This window comes from Cariama cristata, unplaced genomic scaffold (assembly GCF_000690535.1).
Source record: "Cariama cristata isolate BGI_N322 unplaced genomic scaffold, ASM69053v1 scaffold46495, whole genome shotgun sequence".
NCBI classification, from domain to species: Eukaryota; Metazoa; Chordata; class Aves; order Cariamiformes; family Cariamidae; genus Cariama; species Cariama cristata.
In genome coordinates this window covers 1-12,679 of record NW_009618962.1, presented here as the reverse complement: position 1 = coordinate 12,679, position 12,679 = coordinate 1, and the positions used below count along the sequence as shown (strand labels likewise).

Genomic DNA, 12,679 nt, shown 5'->3' with positions numbered 1-12,679 from the left:
CCGACCGATCCCTCCTCGGCGGCCCCCTCGGGCCCCGCTGACCAGGCCTCCTCTTCCCCGCCCAGGGCAGCCCATCGTTTGCAGCACCAAGCGGGAGGGAGCTGGGTGGATGGGAGCCGAGGAACTTGGGGTCTGTTTCTCTTCCCTCGCCCGGCGTTGCCTCTGTGCAGAGCACCCCGGGGCAGCATCTGTCGGCTCCGTGGATGCCTCCGTGAGTGTGCTTTTTCTTTGGCATCCCTTCCATTTCCCTGTTTGTATGTTTTAGTCCGACTCCTCTGTCGTTTCACTTTTAGTCCCGTCCAGTCATTTTCCTCCAGGTCTCTTCTCTGCTAAGCCCCTTTGTGGGAAGTAGGAGATGGCATTTAGTTTTCTTGGGGAAATCAGCAGAAACGTGACTGTAAGTATGCATCCAGAGAAATGCAAGAGCAAAACAAGCATATGTGGTACTGTCCCATGGCATATTCCAGCCTCCCAGCTGTTCTCAGCTGGGGTACGTTATGACCTGGACATGTTTTCTGCGTATTTAGTAGTCTTTGGTTGTTTGTCCTCCACAAATGTGTCCATCTTCTCTTGAATCTGTGTAAACTCTTCACTTACAGAACATTGTTTGGCTAGGAGTGGTCTACATGAAGGTGATGTGCAATGAACTGGTTCCTTTTAGCCTGACTCACTGGGTCGGTTTGATAACTTCTTGTTCCAGTATTAGAAAAGAAGGTGAATCACTGCTCTCTATTCAGCCCGTTTGTGCACTTCACTAGCTTGTAGACCTCTGGCATGTTTCTGCTGGTCATCTTCTTTTCCAGACTGAGGCATCCTCATTCCTTGTTCCTTGCATGGGAGCCATTGCACACCTTCAGTCATCCTTGTGGCCCTTCTCTGAACATTTCCCAGGTCTATCTTATCCTTCTTTAGCTGAGAGAACAAGAATTGCAGACAATGCTCAATTTGCAGGCGAAAAATGGATTAATATAGTGGCACATGGCAGCAATGGGTTATGATTTTCTGCAACAGATACACAAAAATAAGTGGAGTGCATGTTGTCTGAAACAGAGTCAAAAAAAAATACTGGGAACTTAACAGGGAACTAGAAAGCAATCTTGTGTGAAAAACTGTGTGCTGGATAGAGAGATACTAGAGGCTGTGTCATCGTTCAAAATACTAGGTTATTTTTAGTTGTCACCTTGTTTGACTTTCATTTCACCCTATTTAAAGGATTCATAGAAGTGGAAACAGCATTTTTATTGTTTGAGGCAGCTGCAAATGAAACAGAAGTAGCATACTTGGATCTTTCTCTGTTATTGCTTTGAAGGGGGGAATCTGTTGAGCAGTCTTCAAAACGAAGTTGAAGGTCATTTGCTGACTGAGATATAGTTGTTTCAGAATAATTAGAATTTTAAATTGTTCTTTCTTTGGGAGTTTTCTATTACTGCTCCTAACTCTAGGCTTTGTAAGTGTGATACACTTCTAATATGGCTCACTTATCAGCCAGAAAAGCAGAATAAATGCCTTTTCCTCCAGTGTTCTCACCACTGTTGCTTTGATCATAACTAGAATGACAAGGGCAGACAGTTATCTGCCCATTCTGGCAGTCTAGGGTTTTTCCGCCCCATTTTATTTTGTGTGGTACAAGTGATTTTTAATTGGCGTGCACTCAGTGTTTGCATTGCTGATTAACTTCATATACATGACATGAAGAGGTACTGATGTGTATTTCATTTTGGATTGACATAATGATAAATGTGATACTGAGCACCCTAAACCTTGTTTTGTTTAATATCTTTCCAGTTCTTGTCTTGTTTCAGAATGTAGATGTTTTCTGTCCGTTCCATGAAAAATATTATCATTAAGGTCTTGGTTTGCTCCAAATGGTTTATAAATTGCTTTGAAAGTCCTGTTAAAACACAAATACAGGTGTCTTGATACAGAGACACCACTTTAATAGTTTATTTATATTACTATCTCTAGCTTCTAACTTTTAAATCTAGTAGTTGGGAGTTAAAAGTAGACTGATTTAGACTTGAAGTAATGTACAAACACAGTAATTAAAAGCTTTGTTGTGGGGTGCAAAGATTAACACTTCAAGTTTGAAGTTGAATGGCTTTATGAAAGAACTGTTTTAAGTCCAGAGGAAATCAGTGGCTACAAAATTCCAGACGATGTTGGACAGTAGGTCAAACTGGAGAGCTAAAAATTCTGGAGCATGAGTTACAGTTAAACCTTTTCATCACAATTCTAAAATAACTTAAATGTTGTGGGATGTCGTCTTTAATATAGTAATTGTAACAGACTTTTTGCAATGAATCTTTATGTATGGAGACTTGCACTCCGTGAATTAGCCGTGTTGCCTTTCAGACTGTAATATAAATGGGCCTTCAAACTGCTGTTGTTTACAGAACACTTAACGGAAGCCAAAGCAGCCCTCAGTCTTGTGATGTCATCTACGTGGCCTAGGAGACTGGACTTTTTAGTTATATGTTAGACTAAAAATTCATAAATCTACTTAGTTCCAGTAGATCTGGAAGCAGGAAAAAAGTTGTATTTACTTTAGAAAAGCTTTCACTATATGACTAATAGGCAGCTCAATTTAAAAGTAATGGAGTAGCCCAATTTTTGTATTACAGTAACATGCCTAGTACACTACTGTACTGTCGCAGCGTAAAACCAGGATGAGAGTAGAATGAAATTAGCACCAATTTCTCCCAATGTCTGTATCAACTAATCTAAATTACTGCTTTCCTTCATTTGTGTAATACGTTCACCATGGAATAAACCAGTTGGCTTCCAGTTTGAGTTCTGGATAATCCCAGAGTATGACCTCAAGAGAAAACTATTGGATTTTCTAAGGAATAACATAGGAATTGATTTCGGTATTGTTATATTGTTATTTTAGTTAGGCATATGAATACTTTAATGCAGTCTTTTTGTCAAATATATCTGCTTGTGGGATTGAATTAGTAGCAATAACTGGCTGTTACCTGCTGCTGTTTGGATTTCTCAGAGTGTGATTTTAGGTATTGCGTTGCAATAACTTAAAAAAATATCTTCAGGGGCAGCAGATCTGCGACAGAGAAAGAAGCAAAACTGCACAGAATCTGACAAAATGGCTCCAGAGGAGAGAAACAAAGAAAACTCAAAGCTGGGAAGATCGCCAAAATGTAAGCTACAGAATTTTTAGCCAACTTCTGATTTTTTTTCATTATCCTTTTACATTTTATGGGAAGATATTTGTAGCGCAGTAATTTATAACAGACTTATTTTGAATTAGGGTTTTTAATCTTTCAAGAGAAAACAGGCATGCCCATGAGAATTCTTTAATAATGACATTTTACGTATTGCAGAGTGAAATAGTAGTCCGGGATTGTTTCAGATTTGGGTGTAGGAGGAGAGGAAGGGGGAGAGGCAGAGGGGTTACAGATCTTACTATTGTTACTTTTGGAGTACAAATAAATATCTTAATTGCACCTGGAATGATCTTTCAGTTGGGAAGCTGAAAGACATAAAGTAATGGTACTGAAACATGAACAGACAAAAAGTCCTTACAGCTATTCAGGAAACAGAACTAAAACCAGGTATAATTTTAGGCAAGTGCTCCCCGAGCTGCCGAAAACTTTAAAAGTGCATACTAACTTGAGGGAGCTACGGCTGAAGTAGACACCCATTGAATGATTTTGGTAAAATTCAGATTAATTCCTTCCTCTTATATTTAAAAACAGAATGGAGAATAGGATGTCTCAGTATTGCTGTTAGATATGGTATTGCCACCTCTTTCTGTTAATGTCTTTAAGAAGCTTGTGGTGTTTTGGGAAAAATGTAGAATTCGCTCTGTTTGTTTGGAAGACTGTTTTCCTTCTAGGAATTTGTTTGAAAATGAAGCTTACTAGAATGGAGAGAAATTTGCAGTGTAGTGTGTGAGTGTTTTGTCTGAGAGTCATACGAAGCAATGGTAACAACTGGGAAAGAAAACTCTGCAGGACGGGAATAACAAAGCAGTTCTCAATGTATCTGTGCTGCTGATGGTGTGATAATTCTGATGCCAGTAAGTTTACTTGCTGTTCAGAACTGTGTCATATGTAGGGCATACTGTTTGTTTCTAAATCCTCTGGACTATTTTAGCTTTTTCACTGTCCCTTTTCAGATATGTTAATTCAGCGTTTTGCGAAACTTTTCTTTGGCTGTCTTGCGGCAGTCACTAGTGGAATGTTGTATGCTGTGTACCTCTCAACGTATCATGAACGGAAATTCTGGTTTTCCAGCAGGCAGGTAAAGAAAAAGTTAAACTACTGAAACAAAAGCCAAATTGTGTCCTTGAAATCAAAGCTGATCTATGTCAGGTTGGAACTCTTGCTTGCAGAATCCCATGTCCTCCTACTCAGGCCTCTGTCTTTGATGTAGTCTCTTTTTTTTTTTCTTTTTTTCTTTTTTTTTTTTTTTTGAAGTGTTTCTCCTACTAACAGTAGTCTTGTCCTTGTCATGCTTTTATATGTTTTTCCATGCCATCCTTTATCATTGAAATACCTTTCTAAAATTTGGAGAAAAAACTGAAGCATACTGGGATTGCATGAGCTAAACAACAGGAATATATGGGTTTGTGTGGGGTTTTTTTAAAGAACTGTATTATTTAGGGAGCTATGGAAAGTTGAATGAAATTCAGGTTTGTGAATATGAAAGGCTCCTGTGAATCTTGTGCTGACTTATAATGTGAATTTGAGTTGCTCTGATTCTGAGCATGTTTGCTAAGTTATGGAGAGCATTATATACCTGACAGAGGTGCTGTGAAGATTAATATTTTGTGGAATACTTTGAAGATGTACAGTGGAGTCATAACCATGTGCTGTATTACAAAGCCAGTCTATTTGAAAGTATATAATCTTCTATGGGAAGAGATTGCAGGAGGTGAATATATATATTTTTTTTTTTTTTTCCTAGGAACTTGAACGAGAAATTACATTTCAGGGTGACAGCGCCATTTATTACTCGTTCTATAAAGAACTGCTAAAGGCTCCTTCCTTTGAAAGAGGTATAAAACCCGTTTGTTTTATTAACCTTGAAAAGTCCTGTTCCTTTTGGAGACAGTAAAAAAACCTCCTGCAGACTGGGGAGACTGATTTTATACTCTTGTATAGGTATAACAGTCAGATTAAGTAAAAAGTGCATGCTGTCCTAACTTTTCAGTGCCTTTTAAAAAACAGTATTTAACTATCCTGTATTCCAGCAGATTGCCTTGCATCAGTACTCTGGAATAGGATTAGTACTACTCTCATATTGCCCCGTGTGGAAGTTATTGTTGGGTTTGCCTATGCTACATAGTAGATTTTCTGCCATGTAAGCATAATTTATGTTTAATCTGGGAACGCGAGACGGAAATTACTGTTTTCCATCCTCTGTTAGAAGATGGAACAGTTTCTGTCAAGAGCTGATCTCCTCCATCCTGTCCCTGCCAGAGGTTTCTACTCCTGTCAGGTATGTTGAATAGATGTTGATGAGCACTGAGTAACGGGGGCAGAAACCAACAGGAAGAACAAACTGGGTTCCTTTGTGCTCCTGCTTTTTGTCCTGCACTGTCTCTGGAGCTCACTGACCCTAGGTCCCTAAACTAGCAGAAAACGAAAGCAATGAAAAGAAGATGGAACACTTTCATGCTAGTTTAGTGAGTTCAGAAGGGCACCTGGGCTAGCGTGGGGAAAAGGCAAGAACCCCTGGCGAGAAGAGGGACTGAATAGCCCTGTCTCACAGCAGTCAGCTGTTGAATTTGTTCAGTCCCCTCATGAAACCTCATCCAAAGCCAGTTAAACTTTGTAGGTATAGTTTTATTGGTTTAGCTGTTTCCCAGCTGATGTGTAGCACGTCAGCAATGTATGATAGGTCTTTGGTATAGTCAGTTCCTCATTATCTTTAGGGAGATTACCCAGGCTGTGAATAGATGGACTGCCTCATTTGGACGTGCTGCCTCTGCAAACAGGTAGACTCATGTGTCTACTAGGTATTATGGGGGCACCCAGTTTTCAAAGGTGTATTATAGCTGTGCTGAACCCAGTTATAAGATCTGCTTTGACCTGCAGAAAATCAGCTGCAGATCACACACCAAGATATGCTCAGAGCTGGAAACAGTTATCTTGTTTGGCTGTTGCACTGTTGTTGGGGTTTGTTCTTCCCCCCCACCCCCCACCCCAATTTGAATTATTTTTTGTCTTTCCTCTGTTGTCCTAAGCAATGATCAGTCTTTAATTATAATCTCTCAGAATGATATATCCTTCAAGTATGCCAGCTTCAATTTCATCTGAATCCCGTACAAAGGCATATTGTGTTAAGTGAATGATTCTTAGAAGTCTCAAACGCAAGGCTGAAAAGGGTGATGAGGCCATCATATCTGACCTCTTTGTGGAGACAGGTTTAATACATCCTGCTCATCCCTGTTAGATCTTTATCTCACTTCTTAAGAACCTCCTGTGAAGGTGATCTGTAGGTAGCTGGTTCCAGGGCTGCATCAGTATGTTACTGAAAAGTCTCCACTTCAGCTGGTTAGTTTTGAGCCTTCTGTTTAAAGACTAGATCAAAAAATGCTAATAACTTCGTTGCTAAATCAGTAGGGTGGAATGGCATCTGGCACCGAAATTTCTCCTTCCTTTAAAGATAGGCGTGGTGAATCAGTCAGTAGCTTTAATGATCAAATCTGTTTCCCCCTACCTTTGAGTACACTTTCACCTCTTTTAAGAACAGCAATAGTGATTCCGAGAATAATATGGTTTTTTTGTCTGTAGGTGTTTATGAGTTGACACACAACAATAAGACAATATCACTGAAGACAATAAATGCAGTCCAGCAAATGAATTTGTACCCAGAGTTGATTGCCAGTGTTTTGTATCAAGCATCTGGTAGTGAAGTATGTGCTTTCTCCTACTTTCTGTGCTTTCATTATGGTTGTGTATGTGTGTGTGTATGAGACTTTCTATGCTGTGTACAATAAACACATGCAATTTTTGTTGAATGAATTGAGCTAAGCCTCTCACCAGGTCCAGGTTCTCCTCAATTCTGTCAGTCTCTGGCATAGGATTTGGGGGGTTATATGCACTAAACTTTTCTGTCTATTTTTTCTTTACTTCTACAAACCACTTAGAAATGTGGAGAGTATCTGTGCTATCCCTTATAAACAGGAAAGTTAACTCCTTTAGAGTACAGAAGTCTGTCATAGTGGTACCTGTCTCTACCCGTTCCTGTATAGATAAAAGGGAAAAACACTTTTGTAGATAAACCTTTTGTCTCTTTCTGCTCTACTCGGGCTTTGTTCTGCTTACGCTGCATACTTGTGTCCTCTCTCATTTATCTTTTTTTTTTTATTACTTCTTTATTTTGGAACTGTTTTTGCCACATCTTTACTTCTCCAGGTTCCTCCCCTACATAGCTTCTTCCAGTAGTCCTGTGAACTTTGTGTCTCACTGCAGTATAGATTTATTAAATCTGACACATACAATGTTCATGCTAAAGCAAATACAAAAATCATAGCACTAGCAAGCTGAGTCCTGAAGCATGCTCTTAATTCACACTGCTTTGTTCTCCCTAGGCCCAAAATAAAAGCATGCTCAATACTTTTCTAGAATAGGGGCTGTCTCTTACCTGTTTGTAAAGCACCTGTCACACTGTTAGCAGTATGCAAATAGTAAATAGTAATCATTTCCAGCTTCAGCTCAGTTGCCGCTATGTCTCTTCGTTTTTATTTGTAATTTCAGGAAGTTATTGAACCAGTGTATTTCTACATTGGTATAGTTTTTGGACTGCAGGGAATTTATGTGACTGCATTGTTTGTAACCAGTTGGGTTATGAGTGGGATTGACTGTAGCATGGTTCATTATTAACAGGTAAGAAAAACATCTTTATACAATCTAGTTTGTCAATAAGGCATTTTAAAATATTAGAGCGGATTGAAATGCTTTCTATTAAACTTCGTATTCTCATTGTGAGAGCAAGCTCTTATGCGGAATACAAAACATTTCTCAGAGATGCACTGATTCTCATGATGCTTTTACTAATGGAAGGCCTCCTGTTGTCCAAACTGTCCACACTGCCAGTTGAACTGACTTTATATATGTGTGTAAATACACATAATTCCATTTTGCAAAAACATTCCTTAGAACGTTTTGGTTTTGTGCTGGTGAAGAATGAAAGCAAATTTCCAAAGTTGCTGCAAAACAGAATTGCTCTCTGTGGCCAGCTCTAAATATTGTGACGGTTGTTCTGTTGCTATAGAAGGAAATGACCAAGTGCATTGTTCTTGTAAAAAGTCTTTCATACTTTTTTTAATCTGCTTTCTGTAGTGGGTTTTTGGGCAAAGTAGAATCTTCTTAGATGATCCTGATCTCAAGATTTTTTATTTTAAACCATTTCACTTGCAAGAAAATGTCCCTTCCCTTTATGAAATGCCACAATAATAGGGAGCCTCATTTGGGCAATGAGAACTTGTGTTCAGGCTCCTGGTTTGTCACCAAGTAGCTCTGGGGCTTTCTGTGAACTTGAGAGCACTTGAAAGAAAAGAGCGATAGAGGAGCAAAATGTTAGAGATAGACCGTTAAAGTTGAACTGTTGGGAAACATCTTTTAGGAGTGTGAAGTCATCATGACCGAATCTGCAATTAGTAGCTAAAAATACTTTTCATCAAGCTGGTGTGAACAGTGGAGAGTCAGAAAAATGGTGAATAAATCTGTATTTTTTTCAACAGCAAAGAAGATTAAGAGATGTTAACAAATTGAAAAGTCTGGTAGTTAAAAAAGCTCCAAGCATGCCTCAGTAAGAGGCTTCAGAGGTAAAAATGAAAGGTGATGCTTTCAAATATCTAAATGATAAAGGAGCTTGAGGCTCCTTTTTAAAAGCGTAGTAGACACAAAGAAGACTATGTACCTCTGAAACTGATGCCTTTGATCACTTTTGAAAGTGTGACTTGTGCTTCTAAGTCACTTTAGCACTTTTTAAAACTTTCTCCTACAGCTCTAATTGTGCAGATACTGTCAAGTCATTCCATAAGAAGACCCTGCATGCTCCCCATCTGTCTTTAATCTCTTGTTTTACTGGGCAGAATTTTCCCTATAGACAGACTATCTGCTGGTGCTGCTGCTATGAGGGAGCACTACTTTGGATTCTAAGTATGTTTGCTCGACTGCCGAAATCACTTATTTAAAACATATTGTCTGAGAACCGAAAGGAATCTTTTCTCTCAGCTGTGAGCTGATTTTCATCATAATGTGAAAAGCCGCTGTTACGGCAGCGGTCCCCTACCTATGGACGTAAGACCATTTGGCACTGCTCGTGGCCAAAGAAGTCTCTGTTGTCACAGTGCAGGTTGGCAGAAGCAGTGTGTGATGCGTCTGGCTGACACAGTGTTGTGGTGGGTCAGAAAAGGCTGGAGGCCGATGCTTTTTGGCTTTCAGTCCTATAAATGCCACCTAATAAGGAGACCTGCTGAATAAATGAATGGAGATTGGACCTTCCATGCTGATACTAAATTTGTGACCTATATCAGCAACAAAACTGTGTATTACTTTACACCTAATACAGGAGTAGTTTGCTTGCAAGGCCACACTGATAACCAGAAGAGACGTTTAGGCTTTCCTTGATAAATCTTTTAATAATTTTGTTTGTCTGTACTTTATTCTAGGACAGATACAACAAGAATTGATTACTCCATACCATCAAGGGAAAATTGGGCTTTGCCATATTTTGCATGTCAAGTAGCAGCTCTCACAGGCTATTTAAAAAAAAACCTAAATTGTTCTGCTGAGGTAAAGCAAAATTAATTTCCTAATAAAGAGTTGCTGCTAGAACTGTGCTCTAGAGTAGTTACCTCTGTCACTATTGCCCTACTAGACAGAAAGCAGTAGATGTTTTGTTTGTTCTTTTCAAAACAGCCACTTGGATTTCACCTGGGCATGTGCAGTTTTTGCTAAGCAACTTGTGCCCTGCCCTGTTATGCCCCAGTGAGGGTTCAGAGAGAACAGTGTGGTAATGAGCTGTGTGCTGTCTTTTTAAAATAAACTGATCCAGAATTTTTCTCACTATGTAAACTATTTTGTTGCTCTTCCTGTTGCTCCGAGAAGATGGTGATAACTTCCTTTCCCTGTCTCTCTGTCAAAGATGTTTCTTCTGATTGGCTTTAAATGTTTTTGAATGTTGCAGTAATTACTTTCTTCCATCTGAGAACATGTTAAATATGTCTCAAGTCAGTATTTTAATTAATTAATTCCTAAAATAATAATTAATTTCCATAGTTTCTGTTTTAGTGACCTCTCAGTTACTTAGTGACAGAGATGCATAGGTATGAAATTGATGCTTTATTTTGTTTTTCTTTTTTTCTCCAGAAGTTTTGTTACCTTTTGGTGAGTGCTTCAACATACACCTTCATGATGATGTGGGAATACAGTCATTATCTCCTGTTTATCCAGGCTGTTTCTCTTTTTCTGCTGGACAGCTTTGCCCTGGCACAGACAGAGAAGGTATTAGAACTCTTCAGCCTACTGATAGTTGGGGACTTAAATACAGCCTCAGAGGTGCCTGCCATAAATAGTGCTCAGGAGCTCCAAAGGATCCAGACTGAGTGATGACTTGAGTATCTTGCAGCTTGGGTCCAGCTGAAGTGCACGTCATGTCCATCAGAAGAATAAAATGGCTTTAGACTCACTCTCTTTTGGACTAGTGTGTTTGGGACAGCTTTCCGAACAAAAGAGTCAGAAGCTAAACAAAGCTTCTGAGACCTGAAACATCCTTGGAGAGCTGAAAGAGCGATGAATGATACTCAGTCATGCATCCTTTTTGGCCTCGCTGCCTCTTCTTTTCTTTCCCCTGTTCACAGTCGGGTGGGGCTGACCAAAAAACTGCTCTGTTGGCTCGCTGCAGTGAAAGGGCTCATTTTCACCTTGAATGACCTGTACTGATTTAGCTAATAAATAGACTAGACAGATGCTGAAGATCAGTTGATTTTTTTCAGTACAAGAAAGTATTTGAATTTATTCTGCATAATCGTTCTTAGAAATGTTGCAACAATAAGGCATTTTTACTCTGCCTGTTGCAATGGTATATATGCTATTTCATACAGGTGTGCCTTCTAGTTTTATTAGGTGTAACTTTCTGTTTCAAACTGCATGCAATTCTAATTTGTCACCTCTTCTTTTGATTGCTTTTTTTTTTCTGTTCCTTAGCAGTGGGAAACATTTGATCTCTTTTAGTTCAAAGAAGGGCCTTTAAAATATAAGGAAGAAGATAGGCATTTTGGTAAAAGTCTAAAGAATCAAGTATAGGGGTTTATAAGATCTGCTTATCAATTAGTAAATAACAGAAAGTGTCAGTAAGAGTCTGTGTATTCCTGAGATAGGTTAAATGAACAAGTTATTTTGAGGGCAAGGAAAGCAGATGTTTACAGCAGTCAGTTATTTCGCACAAATTGTGCGTTCATACTGTTGCATTGTGGTTACTGCTTCATGCTGCATCACAGTGAGGTGTTACAGAATGGGGAGACCTTGTAAAATACTACTACTTTTGGCATTTTTACATAATTCTTGTGAAGTAATCGTGCACTGGTTACTGAGGCAGACCAGGATCATTTTGATGTGAAATACTTTCCAGAGCTGAACAGTACCCTGCTAGATTCATGAGTTGGAGGATAGAGATCCGTTAATCCCCTGATTAACAGAGGAATGGAGTGTGAGCTATCTAACTGCTCTAAAAAGCAAGACATATATCCACTGTAATCTTAATTTATTGTGGCTTTTTTTGTTTCTTCAACAGGTGCATGAAGTATACAAAATCTACTTGTTTTCTCTCTTCTTGGGGTACCTTCTGCAGTTTGAAAATTCAGCCTTACTAGTGTCACCATTACTGAGTCTTGTAACAGCTTTAATGCTCTCTAAATGCCTTCAGGTAACTAGACTCTCCTCTAATGCTGAGTGTAGTTTTTATTATTTAAACTGAACTCCAAATGATATAGCATTCTTAAAATATTTTTGCAGATGAATATGAAAAAAGGTACATTTATGTCAAGATTGCTGAAAACAATGTACATTTATTTGGTCCTCACAATAACAGTGACACTAGAGTTCTTACTAAAGGTAAGATTCCTCTGTAAAAAGTGATTTTAATTGTCAAAATATAAATGGAAAGCTGCAGATGTATCTTGGAAAAATCTTTTGAAGTATTGCTTATCTTACTGATTTGAGAGTTCATAGTTTACTTCATAGCGAATTGGAGTACTAAAAATAGAGTCATTTTGTATCTATAAAAAGTCTTTAATAACTCAAGCAGCTGGTTTTTGTTGGGGTTTTAGTCTTTTGGGTTAAAACATAGTGTAGAAATACTCTTTAATTTACACTTTAGCTATTTCATAAATATGTTTTTTGTTGTTACTTGGATGGCCTCTACAAAGTCGTCTGAATATTAAAACAATGTTCTTGTGCATGGAGAAGACCTAGTAGCCAGGAACAGGTATGAGTAGTCTCACGGTAGATGTTAATTTTCAGTTAAAATTCAACTAGAACGTGGGAATAGAGACTTCCACTTAGTGTAGAAGTCAGCTAGGAGTTGAAATTACAGAATGGGATTTTAGCCTGGTGTCGTGGTTTAACCCCAGCTGGCAGCTAAGTACCAAGCAGCTGCTTGCTCACTCCTACCCGCTCCCCACAGTGGGATGGGGAGGAGAATCAGA

General features: G+C 38.9%; 1 protein-coding gene across 1 annotated transcript; it reads left to right on the top strand.

Annotated features, from left to right (window-relative positions):
• Positions 1 to 635: 635 nt before the first annotated feature.
• On the top strand, positions 636 to 12,086 carry LOC104162339 (probable C-mannosyltransferase DPY19L4; the record flags this gene model as incomplete). The annotated part of the gene is given in 11 exon segments (XM_009701050.1): positions 636 to 714; positions 3,048 to 3,155; positions 4,136 to 4,260; positions 4,927 to 5,017; positions 6,759 to 6,880; positions 7,725 to 7,822; positions 7,824 to 7,853; positions 9,644 to 9,767; positions 10,344 to 10,478; positions 11,767 to 11,898; positions 11,988 to 12,086. Coding segments are annotated over 11 exon segments (1,143 nt in total), but the record flags the coding sequence as incomplete, so codon positions are not given.
• Positions 12,087 to 12,679: the final 593 nt, after the last annotated feature.